Here is a 17,191-nt window from a genome sequence, read left to right as displayed (position 1 = left end):
GCCTTCCCCGAGCTGACCAATCGCGGTCCTGTCCTCCCCGGGCTGGCCAATCGCGGCCCTGTCCTCCCCGAGCTGGCCAATCACTGCCCCGCCCTCACCGGGCTGGCCAATCGCGGCGCAGCGCGGTCGCTATGGCGACGCGGGACGCGGCCCGGCCCGCCATGGCCTCCTACCGCCTCGGGGTCCGCATCGGGAACTGGCTGGAGGACGAGTACGCGCAGCAGGTACCGGGCACCGCCGTCCCCGGGCACCGCCGTACCGGGGCACCGCTGTCCCCGGGCACCGCCGTACCGGGCACCGCCATCCCCGGGCACCGCCGTACCGGGGCACCGCTTTCCCCCGGCACCGCCGTCCCCGGGCACCGCCGCCTCCCCCGCTCGCTGGGGGCTGCCCCCCCCCCCCCCCCCCCCCCCCCCCCGGCTCTCCAAATCCACTTTAAACGCGAGGCTGTGGGTGCTGGATAACATATCTGCTCCTGGATAACATATCTGCTCCTCTCTCCTTTGCCAACAGGACCTCCTGAGGGATTTTATCCGTAAGAGAGAGAAAGGACAGCTTTTAATACAGAGATTAGCCAGACTTCAAGAGAATATTTTCAAGAAGGTAATTTTTAAAGATGATTGTGTCCACCTCCCCATGACCCCCACAGAGTGGCATAACTCCTATTATTGTACTGCATGCACTAAGAATGATACGGAATTTATATGCTAAAATACTTGTGATGCTAGGTTCACATAATTCTGTAAAGTACCATGTGAATTCTAATTTAGGTAGAGCTGTCAGTATCTTCGGATGGATTTGTTCACTTTGGAGACACCGTGTTGCTTATGAACCCAGACAGCAAATCCTCGGATTTGGGAGGGACCTCGGAGGAGAGGGACCCCGAATTGTGTGGTGATGTAACTCTGGCTGTCGACATGGAAGAAGTGTCCCTGTACTCAGATGAGCCTCTGCAGATCTCACGTGGACTTAGTGCAGTCAAGAGGGTGGACCCCATAGGTCGAAATGCTTTCTGTATTGTAAGGTCTGCTACTTTATTCTGAGTTGTTTTCAATTATTATTTTAGCTTTAGGTATCTTGTTTTGAGAAATATGCAATGAAGTTTGCTAATATACAAAGGAATAGGAGTAAATTTAGTTTATTTAAGAAAGAGTCTTCAGTCATGCATTAAGCTTGATTCTGTGCTGCATATTACTCTGATTAATTCCAAGGACCTCTAAATCAGCTTAGGTGTGAAGACAGAATCAAGTTTACTGTATCACTTGATAAATTCTGCAGCTGTTTTTATTTCAGTTGCAGACAAAACATGTCAAAATATCACTAGTATTAATATTCACTCTCCTGCAAACAGAAATATATGTCATTGCTTTTGCTTTCTATGAAGTGGACATGGTTCTGTTCTAAAAAACCCAGCATATTCTCTCTATCAAATATATATTTAATTGCTGCTGTTTGTTGGAGAAGAAACAGAAGAACAGGGTCTTGCTCTATAGTCAAAGGCTCTGCCTTAGGTTAAGGTATTTTACTTATTTTAAAAGGTTAACAATACAACATTTTGTCACAAAGCAACATCTAACTGTAGACGAAAACAGAGAAAAAAACCTAAACAACAGTAAAACTGATGATTTGAATGTACCTTTTATCCTTTTTACAATTTTAACAGTGTTGATGGAAGTGCAGTGGGTGAACCACTTAGATACGGGCAAAACTTTCTTCTGGGGACAAAAGGAGGGGTTTCTGACAAACTGGTAAGGCAACAAAGTTGCAAATGGCAGTGGTAGCATGTACTGGCAATGTGCATTGAATCCCTCTCTAAGAATAAGGCTGTACACTTGGGTGTGCAACATCTTAGTTTTACAGAACAGGCTCAGAATCATGCATAGACCAAGATTAAGTAATTCCTAATTAGAAAGTTTATGCTACTTACCTGAGGTCAGGTATACAGACCAAGGGGGCTGTTAGCCAGAATGACTGAATAAAATCTAAAAAAAGGAAAGACAAAGAAATCACAATTAGATTGTGAATAATGAGAGAATTCTTCAAGGAGATTTTAGGGTTTTTTCACTTTGAACAACTCACTTAGGTATTGGACTTAATGATCCTTGTGGGTCCCTTCCAACTCAGCTGGGAAACTCCAAAATGAGAAGATTTCCTTTCTGATGAAGATAATCCATAGTAGGAACATAAAGTCATGCATTATTCTAACATTCTGAGGAAGCAGATTTCTATTAAATGGTAGCATTCTTTTCCTCTGCAAATTAAAAGCAAAAAATGCATTACATGTGCATATGCACTAAAAATAAATCACCACAACTGTGAGAAAGTTTTCCTTCTCAGCAATCACTTTGGTGAGATAAAAATATTTGGAATATAAATTCAATTTTAAATTAGTATTAACAAATCTGTATGTAGAATAACTACTTAATGAGTTTATCAACAGTATAGAATCTGTTCTATGGGTTTTGCCTGCATAGTTTTAGCTGGGAAGACTGATCTGTCATGAGCCAGGAGAAAAGTTCTTTTGTTCAAAATTATGTTTCAAAATTACATATCTTGTTTCTTTGACATTAATACTGTCCTTAATACATATTTTTATTTACAGTTTTATCTGGCAAGTGACCACAAAACATTTAGAGATTTTGCTAAAAAATCTCGTCTTCAGAAAGTATTTTTGACAGCTGAGCTTTCCTATTTGACTTTCTGGCAAGCAAAGTCCTTGGATCCACAACTGCGTCTTGAACACGAAGGATTTCCAGTTCCTGTAAGTAACTAAAACTATAGGAAATGTTATGAAAATTTAATTGAAACAGGTGGACTGCTGAGAAAAAAATATTATGTTGATTTTATTCACATATTTCCCTTGTGCCAGTTCTGACCTCTACTTTTAGGAAGGGGGAGAGGGAAGGAACAATCTCTTTAAGTAGGAATCTGCTTATAAAAATGTTTTTTTTTACTGTTCATTTTGAGGTTGACTTATTCAGTTTTTCTCATCAGAAATTTTCAAAGGTTGACATTATAATGTTGTGAGGGTGCATTACTTTCAGGCCTTTTGAGACAGTGAATTCCATTTCCAATATTTGGAGATGTGATTAAATAAGAGGTCCTGTACATTAAATGTCTAATAAAATTCTCAAGGCATCTGAATAAGTGGATGATTTTCCAAATGTTTTCAACCTTTTGTAAATACAGTATTTTCCTGTACCAGACAACTGCTAGGCTTCCTGGAGTGCTGGTGTATGACAGAGTAGCACAAATACAATCATTCCTTCACAGCCTTGAACTAAGACTCATTTACATTAATAAGCTCACTAATAAACTAATTGTTAAAGACAGTCTTTTTTCACAGTATGTGTTGAGAAATGTTTGTCAAGTGTCTTCTCTTACTCTTTTTTTTTTTTTCCCAGTCAGAAACTAAAATCATTATTACTCATTGCTACACCAACCGCAACTTAGCTGTTCCAAGGACCTTCTGTGTGTGGTAAGAGTAACTTTCAGCTGGCAGGGGTGTGCACAGGGATGGGCCAAAGCAAGAGTTACTCTGAGGAGCAAGAAAAGTGCTTTAGGAATGCTCTGAGGAAATGGAAAATAATGGAAAATGCCATTCTCCTTTCCCTTATTTTACTTATTGGTTGCAACATGTGCTGCTGTGTTGCTGGAGACAGTTGGATCAGTCTTAGTTTGGATGTTTTTTTTTTCATTTTTAATTATCATATCATGCTTCTAGTGTTCTCTGGTTTCTTGGTGGTTCTCCCTTTGAATATCTTGAGCAATGTCAGTTGTTTGGGTTACTTTTGAAGGAAAAAAATTATGTACTAAGAAGTGTAAATAAAACCACAGTGCATAAAACTCTAGAGCCTTATGTCCATCTGAATCAATGTCTAACAAATTGAAGTTAATCTCTCAATTCAGTTAATATGCATGCATTAAATTAATTTTGATTAGACACTGCTAAGGAATACACCAATGTTTCCTATTAACTTCTTAGCAAGACCTGACTGAGGATTTGTGCAAGGTTTTTGAGGATGAAAGGTCTGAAAGTTTGAGGCTGACTAGGTTATTAAGTAGCCAGAATCCTCCTCAGTCTGAGAGAAGTGGGGATGAGGGCCTAATCAGTTTTTAAAATTTGAGTTGCTGCATTAGGGCCTTATTCTGCTGGGGCTCTTTTTAGCACCGAGGCTAGAAAGGTGGCATTTATTTTGGATTTCACATTCCTAAATTATTCATAGGAAACATAGCGGGTTATTGTGTTTCTTGTAAGGGTCTGGTATTTGGAAGTGCATGTTGATGTTTCTGAGTATACCAAAAGAAAAGAGAAAATCTTGAACAATTCACAAGTAATGAAGATTTGCTGAATTTGTATATATGAAAATTCTCCCTGACTATCCCAACTCTTTTGACTTTGCAGGTCTCATTTTGGGAGAGAATTTGAAGTCATTTGTCACAATTATCTGGACTCCCGCAGAGTTGAAGAAGATAAGAATCACTGGGAGATAATTACAGGAAATCCTGGTCCTGAAGATGGTACAATGCTTGAGAGACCCAAAGCTCTCCCAGAAGGGTATGAGAATAAATTAGTTTCATGAAAAGACAGAGGATATAAAAGCCCAAGACCACAGCCAGGAGAGGTTGACAAGACTGATTATTTTTTCTTCCTGTTTATATTTTAGAGATGTTTATTTTTAAAATGGAAATTAAAGTCTGCCATTAGTAATATTGCATAATCTCATTAACTCATCAAGGTTATAATGGGCAAAAAACTCTGAAAATTTGATGAACAACACATCAAAAATTGTAAATCAGTAAAGGCTCTTTTTCCCATTTTTACCTTCACTGATGACAAAAGTTTTCAGAACCCAGGAAACCTAATAGATTCTCATTAAACTACTGGCTCTCAGAGTATATTTAACCAATTTTTCCAAAGCCAAACCAGCGTCACAATTTTTAAAAGGCTGAGTGGACAGTTTCCAAAACACTGAAAACCAAACACATGCGAAGTTATCATGGGATGTTTTGACATTTAAAGTTTATCTGAAAGAAAGTTGGTTGTTGAGTTTGTTCCACACTCCATCTAGCACAACGTTGCCAATTATTAAATCACAAGTGTGACTTTTTTATCTTGAGATTGTCTTCTAATTCATGGATATAAATTGAGTTTTTTATGTTTTTCCATGTATTCTAAACACTTTAATATCAAGTAATCAAGAACTTGAGCACAGTGATAGAGACTAGAGACTTACAACAGCATTTTCCATGCATCACCATGTTCCATTTACCTCTCACCCACAGCATTTTTCAATCAATAGTAATTTCTAACAAGTTTGAGAGTAAGGTAAAATTGTCAAAGAAAATTTGGCACCCACAAGTTTGATGAAAGTAAATGCCAAAGCAGAAAACAAATATGATATGCTGTAAGTTTATCCAGTAAGAAAAAAAGATTGTATTCTATATTCCTACCTAATTAGACAAGAGTATCCACATGAAAAAAAAAAAAGGCCTTTGAGGGTAGAAATTTCAGCTGAAACTCACATTTTCTTAAAAACAAAATCAACCAAGTATAAAATGCAAATACCTGGAAAACAGATGTCATTACTGCATAGATTTACCTGTTTTTATATAGAGGCTGAAAAAGCATCACAGAGACTCTTCTACTGTATGGCATTCCATTATACCTATTTAGTTAAATATATATTTATTTCATCTCCTACTGTACCACAAGAGCAGTCTCTTTCTGCACAAAGTGACAACCTAAGTAAAATACTACACCAATCTCCATTCATAAAAGTTTCCAAAGATCTTCAGTGATTATAAAGGTCAGTTAAAACTTTCTAAGTTTTCCAAAACAAAACCACTAAACTTTCACAAAAGAAGGGATTGGTCCAAACATATATTTAAGCTCTGTTCCCAAATAATCTGTTTGAAGCCCACAGGCAAGGCTTACAGAGCTTTACCTTTATTCAATATAATTAAGTCAGCAGCCTGCAGCCTCAGCTAACTGGCATTTGGCATAGAGGATCTCAGAGCAGCAGGCAGGTTTGCTTTGAGGAACTGTACTGCAGAGGGCAGCTTTACAATCACACTCCTCGTGTGCAAACCTTTACATTATAGATGTGCTGTCATAGAGGAAATTATCTTCAGGAACTTCTTTCACTTTCTCCTTTCATTTTCTATGTAAGCATAACTACCATGATGTGTGATGTTTTTCTAGAGGGTCTGTTAATAGTCCAACATTCAGAGGTACAAATTTGCACATTTTCATAATGGATTGAAATGTCTGCTTATATTTTTTAGATATTAAAGTTTAGTAGATAAAGTTTTGTAGATATTTAAGTTTAGTAAGATTTAAACTGCATTAATGCACTGCAGTGTTTCTATTTTGGCCATTGTGGACTTTTACTGCTATTAGATGCAGCTAGTTTAACTCTAAGTCTCTTAACTCTGGGTCAAATGTGGGAAACAAGAAGAAGCCTTAAACCAAAACCGTTTCTGAAATGAAGCTTCGTGTGAACTCATGCAAGAATGAGGACTGTGTGGGCAGGGTACCTGGGCTGGCTGATGTTTTGGGTAGAAGTGTTTGCGTGTGTGAGTGGAAGGAAAGCAATGCACCCTGTACAAAAACAAGTTTTGCAAAGACTTAGAGGAAAAACAAAGAGATAAACAGAAACAGAAATGAGTAAAAAAACTGGTATTGTTGGAATTTGGTGGTGATTAATTTGGTGTGTTTTGATCATTTTGTTCTCATTGGAAAGGATTTCTTGAGCTGAAAATAAACAAGATTGAATCAATATTCCTGATTCCATTAGCAGTGTTAAACCCACAGATTTTTGACTAGTTCTTATATAATATCATACATATGCATAATTCATCTAATTCACGATAACAAATACAGATACTTACCTGTTTCCCAAGTGTTTTAGTAAGCTGGTTTTTTGCACTTCTTAATACTGCCCACTCGATGGCAGCACATGTTTCTAAACAGCACAATCTGAGATGTTTAAAGCCAAATGAGTCCCTGAAACAATGCCACAGAAGGAAACCGAGTTAAAACAGACTTGAATTCTGGGCTAGGATATGTCATTAATGTCATATCATGTTTTTGGAAAATAAAGTTAAGCACAAAGGTAGAGCGATGCAGGACATTGTGTATTGCATACAATCAATTCTTTTGTTAATTAGAACATTAAGTCATTTGCAATCAAAGCATAATTAGAGGAACTTAGGAGCTTTCTCTTTCACTTTCTTTGTAAAGATATGAAACTTGATGTGTGACAAGCAATGCATATTTTTATAGGGGTACTGTTATTGCTTTTACCAATTTACAGGAATTAAAATTATTTCCATTTTCACAACAGATTGACATTATTCTGATTTGAATCTGTAGGTATTAAACTAAGAAAAATCTGTCTGTTTAGAGTGCACTGTAGCGTTTGTAATTTATCCATTTACACACTGATAAACACGGGATTTAGTATAAAGAATTATGGGATTGAATATTAATGGAGAATATGAACAATCCTGCTATTGCCAGTTTGAGTCCCAATATTTCTGGTGGATAAGGCAATGGAGGCCTGAACCACACCCCAGACCTGATCATTGTGTTGCTTTTTCATATCCTAATACCACGTATCATAAATATGAGCAGTGATATTTCCCTCCTTTGCAATGCACTTTGCTTTTTGTAGGTGTATGGCTCAGTCATGTATTTAAAAAGCTTTCAATGCTTCTTCCCAATTCGACCCAATATGGATAGCTCCACAAAGTACATTGTGGGAAGATAAAACTCACTTTGCCTCCACTTCAGACAGCTCAAAAGCTGTTAGCATGAAGCTGATCCTGAGCTATTAGTCCTTGCTGAGGGCCAGGGCGCATTAGTCCAAATTTAGTGCTGTGTTACAATAGCTTTTCACAGGCCTGAGGCACAGAGAGTGCTCACATCTGCCCGTTTTGATGTGCAGTTGTGTGTTAGCAGCACAATATTGAAGTAGAGAACTCAGAGTCAGCAAAGAAAAGCTGACTGGTTAACTCACACTTAACACTGGAAAATGAAAATCCAGTTTAAATATGCCTTTTCACTTCCCTCTCATGCATTCTTCTCCAGCTTATATTTCACATTTCCCTTCTCTGCCATGTTGTCTAGCCCAAATGCACTGATTTACTGTGGTTATAAAGTGCTCTTCTAGCACTCAGCACAAGTTCTTGGCCTCACACCTGATCACATCAGTATCTATCTTCAGAGCTGTTTTTCAGTTCAGTGATTGTCATGAAGTATTGTTTTAGCTCAGACAGCTGATAGAGGAGGAAGCCATATGCAGGTTTAGTAACGGAATAAAACATCTGAGGGGGAAAAAAGGCACAGAGAACATTACAATAAAATTCTACACATCAGTGGAAGGAAATATCCAAGCACTGGAAAATTTGGTGGAGTTAGCAGGTAAGAGGGTGATTTTGATAACATCTGTGCCCACTCTCCCTAAATTAATATTGCATGTCTGTTGTAATTTGAGTGGGGTGGGTGTGAAATGATCTTTTAAAAGCATAGCTGTTGTTTTAGAAGCACTTAAGACTTCAATGTATGAAAACTAAACTAAGGAGGACACAAAATAAAAAAGAATACAGATGTGATACGCAAAATACATTAAATATAGGTAGAAATTATAAAATCTGTGACAGTTTGTCAGCTACACTTCTAACTAGTATCCTGTTTTAGGCTTTGTCCCAGGTCTTGTATCCACTCTCTGCCTGACTGCCTTGTTTCCTTGCCTGTGCAGCACGGAGGGCCAGGCCTTGCTCTGTCAGCTCCCCCTTCATGCTGGTTTGACTTTGCCCTGGAAGCTGTAAAAGAGAATCTAATCCTCAGCACTCGATTCTCCTGGCAAAGAGGAGCAGTGGGAAAATCTGTCACCTTGCTGGATGTGTGCTGTGTCAGCAGGGATATGAGCAGCCATAATGATATAAACTGCAGGATTTGCATGATAAATTAACATTACTGACAAGAAGAGGGATAACTTGGCATAAAGACACAGGGACACCCTTCCACTTTGGGGTTTTGGGAGATTTTTTTGGTCAACACTCTGTGCAGAGGGTCTGTAAAGAAACAATTGACACTTTTCTTCCTTTTTTTTTTTTTTTTTTTTTTTTGCCACTGCTGGGCTTGTACAAGGCAACATTCACTCAACAGAAGAAAATTATCAGTATGGTGCTAGAAAATATTGCTACAACTGAGGCACTTTCTCTTGAGAAGTTTCTATATTTCTGGCAAGGAGACTCAAAGTACAGCAGAATAGGCACAAACATTTAAAAATGCCTGCTGACATTAATACCCACGTTCAGTGATGAAATTAATTCATACACATGAATCTCTGCTTTAAGTTTATACAAGAAGCTCAGAGAGCTAATTTCGCAACATCTGTTAAAAGCTGCTTCATACAATATGTCAAAACAAAACTAAACAGACCATCCAGTTAGAGGCCAGCTAGAATATATGTTTCTATAATGCTGGTCTTGTTTTAATTATAGCCTCCTTGGGGCAGGGACCATATCTTCATAATTTTTTAATACAAAGAATTTTTATTTGTATTTTACAGCAGAGAAGCCCAGCAAGTAATAGCATAAAGCTGTTATTAAAAGTGTTTGTAAGATAACAAGAAAGTGAAGTAAACCTGGTGCAAATAACCAGAGATATGGGCATATCAAATCTGCACATAAAGTAGTGCCAAGTAGCAAACTCAGTGTGGGGTAGGAAGATTCAGCTGCCCAAGTATTTCTGATGTTAGTAGGAGCTGCTAGGAGAACATCCCACAAACCACAGTGCTGTACATGTGGGTCTGACAAACCCACAGAAGGGAATAAGAATTATCCATGGTAGTATTTATTTTTATGCATATATTTAGTTTTTTAATTATATGGCATACAAGTTAAAAATACCTAAGCAGCTCTTAGCACAAGTCCCATTCGCAAAAGAGACACTACTCCTAAGAAACTGAAGAGCTATTTCTTCAGTTTGTTCATGTTAAAATTGTCAGAAATTATCTTGCACATACCATTGGAGATTTTAGTCTAAAAGATAATTTTCAAAAGTCATATTTAGATGTTCAAACATTACTGGTACAATTTACAGAGATATTAAATTTCTAAGCAAAATGAAAGCAAAGACTAGTGAATAAGCAGAGCACTGAACTGAAGTTTGAACTACCTTTCCTTTATATTCAAATCTCTTATAACTCCAAAAATGCTAATAACTGTGGATAATTGTTTCAGGGTCTCTAAAATATCAAACACAGAGGTTTGTGAAATCCACGTCAGACAGATTTCTATCCTTCCTCCCTGGTTTCCTACTGCTTCTCTTTCTTGGATTTTCTGCCTCTTCCATATCCTGAAGAAACAACTGAGCCGTTGTTTGGGGTAAAGTTTAAGGTTCATCAGCTTTTCCGGTCTTTTTGCTGACAATTTTGGCAGCATCAGTTTAGCCAGAACACCCAAGATGTATTATAGTCTGAAAAATAACCAGTGAATGTGACTGTGCCATGAAAATAAACACACAGAGAGAAATATAAGTGAATATACACAGACACACTCTGGGAACTTTTATGCTAACAGGGAAATCACATCCAGTTCAGCACAGGCAGAAGAAAAAACTTTCCTTATATAAGAGAATTTACTGGTTTCTTTTGAAACTACCTAAAGTAATTCTTTCAGTGTAATCTATAGTGGTCAGGGACATATTCAGGTCTGATTATGAATGGCTCCATGGCACCATGTGGTAATCCAGAATAACACTCTAGCTATTGTTTCACCATGAACCCTTTTTTCCATTTCTGTCTTCATCCCTTTTCTGCTTTCTGCACGTCCTCAAATCCAGTTGACCTTGGGTTCTACTCACAGTCTTACAGAGAAACTAAAAATTTGCCTAAAGGTGGCCCAGCATATTGAGCTGTTCTCTTTGTTCATCCCAAGCCGGTCAGGGTGATAATTCTCTCCAGAGCATGTTGAGCAGAGGACCTAGATCACTTTGTGGTCAATAATTCATAATTTAAACAAAAGCAATTTTTAACCTTGTTGGCATAATTTCTATGATAAGTTGTGTTTTGTGAATGTGCTGCCAAAATGACAGTTGAAATTTACTTTTAAGACTTTCTTATTGAAACACCAGCTTTGGATCAAATCGGGAATTCTGCCAGAAGTCACCATATTGTAAGAAATATTTATGACCTATAAAACATTTTCAGTTATTGAATCAAACTTATATTAATAATTTAATCAGGTTGCTGTGGTATTATTTGAATGCATTTTGGGAGTCCCAAGCAGGCATAGTTGAAACCATCAGCATTTAAACTCTTGGGCAGAATGGGCAGCTTGAAAGCAATTGAAGAATGTCTCCTGCTTTGTTGCTTTGGAAAGGGAAGCCAATCAGGATAGAAGGGAAGGGCTGAGTATGAAACTGCAAATCTTAGAGTCTGAATGCAGTTAGCTCTGGCCTGGCAAGCCCTTGAAGAGAGCAGTCAGCCATGGTAATCACCTAAACACCCACTCACAGCTGCATGGCATTACAAATTCATGTTTATCCCTGCTGTGAAGTAGAATGTCTAATAGATAATAATTACAAATATGGGGGCTGGGTTAATTTCTTACATAGATGGTAAATTGCTGTAGCTCAGGTAAGGAGTTAACTTTTTCTTCAGTTTTTATGGCAACATTGGAACTCAGTGATCATGGTAGAGGTAAAAAACAGAGACCAGCCAAGACAAAAATCCCCTTGGCTTGAGCTTTGTATCTCCAGTTGTTGTTTCAAGGGAAGACAAGCCTCTTTCCATTTCCCTGTCTATCACAGGTAATGGTGCTCTGCATTTCCTCATGTGTGTATCATGTGCCCTCCCTTCATTTACTGTATCTGTGCTCCACTACCCCTACTGGACATAGCTATTTCATAAAGGTAGTAACAAGTAGAATGTGGATGTTTATTAGGTGCTAATAAGAAAAAGAAAGAAATATTGCAAAGAAAATTTTTTCATTGTTCTTAAGTATGTTGGCATTCCAAAATTTTCCATAAAATATGTCTGTATATACTTGCTCTCAAATGGAACCAAATTCCACAGGTTGAATTAATCAAATTAATATTTTTGATTGACTTATCAATTTATCCAGACACAAGTTCCCTGGATCTTGTATTTTTTCTCCACATTTGTTTTTCAGGAACAAATTACAATTTGTTTAACAGGAATGCATGTAGCTATCTCAATAATTACATGACTCCTATATGGCATCACATGCATGACTTTTGATACAACACAGCTTATTGTTCTCATTGCTTGTTGAAAATCTTGGTGCTTTCAGAAGTACTTGAAATTCAACATTTTTATCTGCCCCTTGCTAATTAATATCTAACCATATATCAACTGATTGTGCTGTGTTGGGTGGTTATGGAATTTTGTCTGTAAGTGCTAACTGATTTTAAACAGTGCCACACTTTGGGACTACTGAATGGTTTCTTCTGAACACTGGGCTTTATAGAGCATTCAGAAACACCAACACAAATTCCTGCTTCCTATGAAATTAGCTTAACAAGGATTTGGGGAGTAACCATCTGCACTCCACGGTTGATGTGTGCGACCTTTTCATCCAAGCAATTATTTCTGAGAACAGAATGTTCATTCATCACGGAAAGAATTGAGGCAAAGTCAATTTATACCACACATTTGGCCTGTGACATGACACAACCATTTGCTGTTTGGTTTTAGGAGTTAGGCACTACATATAATCCAACAAGTGATGAAGGTTTTTTGGTCAGGCCAAGTAATCTGTAATAATCTTAGGTTTTTTGCAATAATATCAGGTGTTTGCTACAACAAAATATGTCAGAATTGGTATAAATGCCCAATAATAATTTTTCAAATATATTTGAAGGTATTATACCAAAGAGAACTTTTTATCATGCCAGGGTAGGTCAGCAATTTTTGCAAATGAGCAGTGTAATTAAGTGGGAGCAGTCCTCCTGTGTAACTGTCATGAAGAGAGTATTCATCACCTGGAATTCCATGTGCCTCAACATAACAGCATGTTTGGTAGGTTTCCTGAGGGTGGGACAATGAAGTTGAAACTGAAATGATAAGAAATAAAGGAGTTCTTAAAGAGTTCAGAAACCATCCATTAAACTAAATTTGGAGAGAAAGAGAAAGAAAAAATAAAGAAAACAAACTAAAGCTCGTCAAAATAGATTTAAATTGCAGAACTACCTCTCCCCGTGGAGAATCCAATATGTTATTAATCTTCTACAGGTGAACCTAGGTTATTTTCCCCACAGAAATAAAAAAAGATCATTACAATTTAGTAGACAAATATAGCCCCAGTTATATTCTTCAGAAAGTCTACAAAATTTTGTGTTCATATATTTCTCCATTGTCCATTGAAGTTAAAAAGTTTGCTTGGAAGAGCATTTTGGAGATCAAATAGGATTCACCTTTACCACAGTTAAAAAGTTTGTCTCACACAGTTCCTGTTATGCAAGAAATATACTAGTGTGATAAAGCCACTGGTTATGGAACAAAAGTGTATTTGGTTTAAGTCTCACATTTCATTAAGCTACTTAACATTTGTATGTTGAGTACAATCAGGACAACACATAGTAAGTTACAATTTATAACTTCACTTAGGTAAAGAAAACAAACCATTAGTGAGGTGAATTCATTTCACCTGATCTTGCCAATTGCTGCACTGCATTCTTCCAGTTATTAATGCAAAATATGAATGAATGAGCAGGCTTTTGAAAAAGCTAAACAGAAACCTAGCTCCCAAAATTAATTAGGAGGGTATTAAATGTTGAGGTGAGATCAGCCCCTTTGCCAAAACCAGTATATCACTGCTGTGATAAATTGCATAGAGGAGAATAAACATTCCAGGAAGTTCTAATTATCTTAATTATGAACTTTTATGTAACCATGTTTGTGATTCAAATACATCTGCCTTCGTGTTCCAGTGCTCTGAATTCTGCCTTGTGCTGGTATGTGCACAGATTGCAAAGACATCACATTGCAACAATCTGCTGGAAGAAAATAAAACAAATTCTTTGGTGTCTCACTGCAAAACACAGTCCTCAGACTTCTTGTAATGGTTTTCTGAACTCTTCCCACCTTGTTGCCATCTGTACTAAAATGAGTGGATGCCAGAATTGGACATGGAGTGCTCATTTAATGCTTTATTCAGTCGTAAGGATCCTGTTCTTCCTTGCTGCTTTTTGGCACGTGCATCCATTTTCAAGGCTGCATCCAAGACCTCAGTGAGGGTGGGTGGCCTAAGGATAGCTGGAGAAAATAGTTACATCCTCAAACCCCACTCCAGTTCCCATTTCTCTTTGCTTGAGCAGTTTGAGAGCAGAACAAGCTGTTCCACTGCGGCCAAGGAGGCAGGGAGGGGAAGATGGAGAAGTGACATTTGGGGCACAGAAGAGCAGGCTTGAGCTCAGTAGTTGGACTAAGAGCACCTGGGAGCTGCTTTTCTGAATCCAGCTGTGAGAGGATTATTCCACACTGCTCTGGAAAGACTGAAAGAGACTCTTCTTGCAAACTGAGATTTCAATTTCCTCTGTCCTGCCATTCTGCTCTTCTAGGTAAACTCTAGCTTTGACTTTAGCTGCTCTGGCTGTACTTGTAGAGTTTTAACAGCCAATTGTGATTAAATTCTTCTAAAAAGATATTAGAATAATGGATAAAGGTATAATTTTAGGGGTATAACCTAGGTGCTTATTTTAAATGTCATAAAATATCTGAGGGTAAAGATAAGAGGACTAAGAAATATATTATGACTTAGAAAGTTGTGAAGACTAAATAAAAAAATACAAGTCAATGGTTATTTTGAGCTGAAAAGCATATTAATGAGTAGAGATTCTAAGACCTACACCAAAAATGGGGTTAATTTAACTTATTTGCTAGTCATCTGGAAAGGAAGCACACAGTAGCAGAGACAGCATAATTGGGAATTATGTGTTCATTTAAAAAAGCCATAACTTAAAAAAAGTGCCAAGAGCAAACAAAACAAAAGTCTAAAAGAAGGGACCAAAAAAGATGGTAGCTTAAATTCAGTGTAGGCAAGCATGAGGTAATGTGTACTAAAAAGAACAACTTGAACTACTCATATACACTTGATGGTTTGCAAAATCACTCAAGAAAAAGATCTAGGCGTTACTGCAGACAGCTTAATGGAAACTTCTACTCAGGGCACTGTAGTGGTCAAAAAAAGCAAACAAAATGTCAAGCTATATTAAAGATGGACTGAAGAATACTGGAAAGAACAACAATATACACCAAATACATCAACAAAGTGTTCTTCATTTTAAGATTAGGTTATTTTGCTTTCATTATATGAAAAGAAATGGGAATCACCTAGAAAAAGAAATTAAACGAGATTTAAGGGCATTAATAAAGTACGAAGTGAAAGGTATCACAATTATGACACCCTTCAAATCAAGGGTTTTTTTTCCTAAACAACTTCTCAATTTCTCAGTCCTTGAGTTTGCAAAAAATGTTAGCAGGAGCATATCTGTCCCTGTGTCATATGTACTGAGAGAAGTAACATAAAGATTGTGGATGAGCTTCTCTTGACCAGGAGGCCTGAACGTGATTTCCGTGCTTCTATAGAGAAAAATTGAAAGGGTCAGCTCCTGACAGAACCTCCCTGCTCTGCTAAGCCCAGTCTGCAGAGCCCAATCCAGGGCTGGGTCTTATCCAGCCTAGGCTTAGCTGATGCCTACACCCAGCACCTTGTATTCAGTTTTTACCCACTTTCTCAAGTCCAGCCTAGCACCCTAACCTGAATTCTTTCCTCCTTTAATCCCTTCCTTCCCCTCAGGCCCTGCACTTACATCCCCAAATCACCCTCTGCTGCTTCCACAGTCCCACCCCACGTACCCCCTGCTCCCCTGATGGATTTTTAGCCCACTTTCCCCTCCTGCAGGCACATTCCCAGCTTAGTTCCCCCAGTGTGTGCTGTCAGGATTATCAGCACTGACAGACCCCCAGCAATCCCTCCCCTGCAGTACCCACAGGAACTTCCCAGGCTCTGCAGACCCCCGGCAGAAGCCCATGGTGCTGTTAATGTTATCAGTTACCATTCACAGTAAACAAGAAATACTACAATCAGAGGTTAATTCACGGCAGATGAACACCCCCTTCCACCCCTACACACACCACCCACCTTGGGGCTTTATCATGCTTCAGTGCATAAATTGCTTAGATATTCATTAAGGCAGATTTCCCTCCTAATTACGTGACATGCCAAGTTGAAAGCTGGCCTGTGGATTAAGGACAGTTATATACACCAACCTCTGTGGTTCTTAGGGTAGAGTGCCTGCTATAAATAGATGTTAGAACTGTAAATTTAACATTGTTTAGTCTGAGGATAAGTGAGGAAAATGGGAAACTCATTTGCTCAGTAGTAGCAGGGTGTGGAGTGTTGTTTTCTGCAGAGGATTATTTTTATTTTTATTACTAAACTCTTGAGAGCCTAGAGATGTCACAAGGTCCTTTTGCTGTTCTGGGCTGTGAAACCAGGAGAGGAAAATATGAACTTACACAGTTTTATATAACTTACAAATGTGTTTAGCATTTTCTGTGACAGTGAAGGCAGTCAGAAATTTTAACTGTTTCCTTTGTGAACTTTATTTTGTTTGTCTGGAAGTTTGATCTGTTTCAGAGTAGGGGCAGGACATTTTCTACATAAGCAAAATAATGTCTAATTACAATAAAAAGGGGAGGAAGAAAGAAAAACTGAAGTTATACTGCAAAATGGCACTATTACCTCTCTAACAGGAAGCATATGGAATAGTAGCATGCATGTAGATCTGAGAGCCAGGAATAAATCAGTCTAGACATGCTGATTCCAGCTGTGGTCCTGAAACAAGCTGTTAGGGCTAGAACCTGATTAATTCTAGTGCCCATCTGGAGAGGATGATGAATGAAGGCAGAGTAGCTGTCCCATCAGAGCTGTTGGGAGAGCAGGGGTTACCCACTGTAATCCCTTCTGTCTGACAGGGGCTGGATCCACAGGCAGTATCAGAAATCAGGGTGGTGCATCCTATGGAAGAGTGCCTTATCACATAGCCCCATTCTCTGCATTATAGAAAAAGCAGCAGAGGAAATGTCTTCATTTAATCCTATTTTCCACTTCTTAGTATGGCCCTCATTTATTGTTCTGCTTGTGCTTTCCC

At 38.3% G+C, this 17,191-nt stretch overlaps 1 protein-coding gene across 1 annotated transcript; it reads left to right on the top strand.

The window, feature by feature from the left end:
* The first annotated feature begins 91 nt into the window (after positions 1-91).
* CFAP161 (cilia and flagella associated protein 161) lies at positions 92-7,348 on the top strand. Its single transcript, XM_030281869.4, has 7 exons — positions 92-224; positions 514-603; positions 771-1,024; positions 1,664-1,748; positions 2,603-2,761; positions 3,405-3,478; positions 4,406-7,348. Exons 1-7 carry the CDS (start codon positions 132-134, stop codon positions 4,581-4,583), a joined length of 933 nt encoding a protein of 310 aa, XP_030137729.3. The 5' UTR covers positions 92-131; the 3' UTR covers positions 4,584-7,348.
* The last annotated feature ends 9,843 nt before the right edge of the window (positions 7,349-17,191 follow it).

Source organism: Taeniopygia guttata, chromosome 10 (assembly GCF_048771995.1).
Source record: "Taeniopygia guttata chromosome 10, bTaeGut7.mat, whole genome shotgun sequence".
In the NCBI taxonomy this organism is placed as follows: Eukaryota; Metazoa; Chordata; class Aves; order Passeriformes; family Estrildidae; genus Taeniopygia; species Taeniopygia guttata.
Note: the sequence above shows the minus strand (reverse complement) of the source record. Positions and strands in the feature narration are given on the sequence as shown.

Excerpts from the sequence above, each read along its gene's own strand:
- CFAP161 (XM_030281869.4), top strand. The coding sequence starts at position 132 with ATGGCGACGCGGGACGCGGCCCGGCCCGCCATGGCCTCCTACCGCCTC. Across the intron at positions 225-513 it reads AGGACGAGTACGCGCAGCAG|GACCTCCTGAGGGATTTTAT; the intron begins GTACCGGGCACC and ends CTTTGCCAACAG. Across the intron at positions 1,749-2,602 it reads GAGGGGTTTCTGACAAACTG|TTTTATCTGGCAAGTGACCA; the intron begins GTAAGGCAACAA and ends TTTTATTTACAG.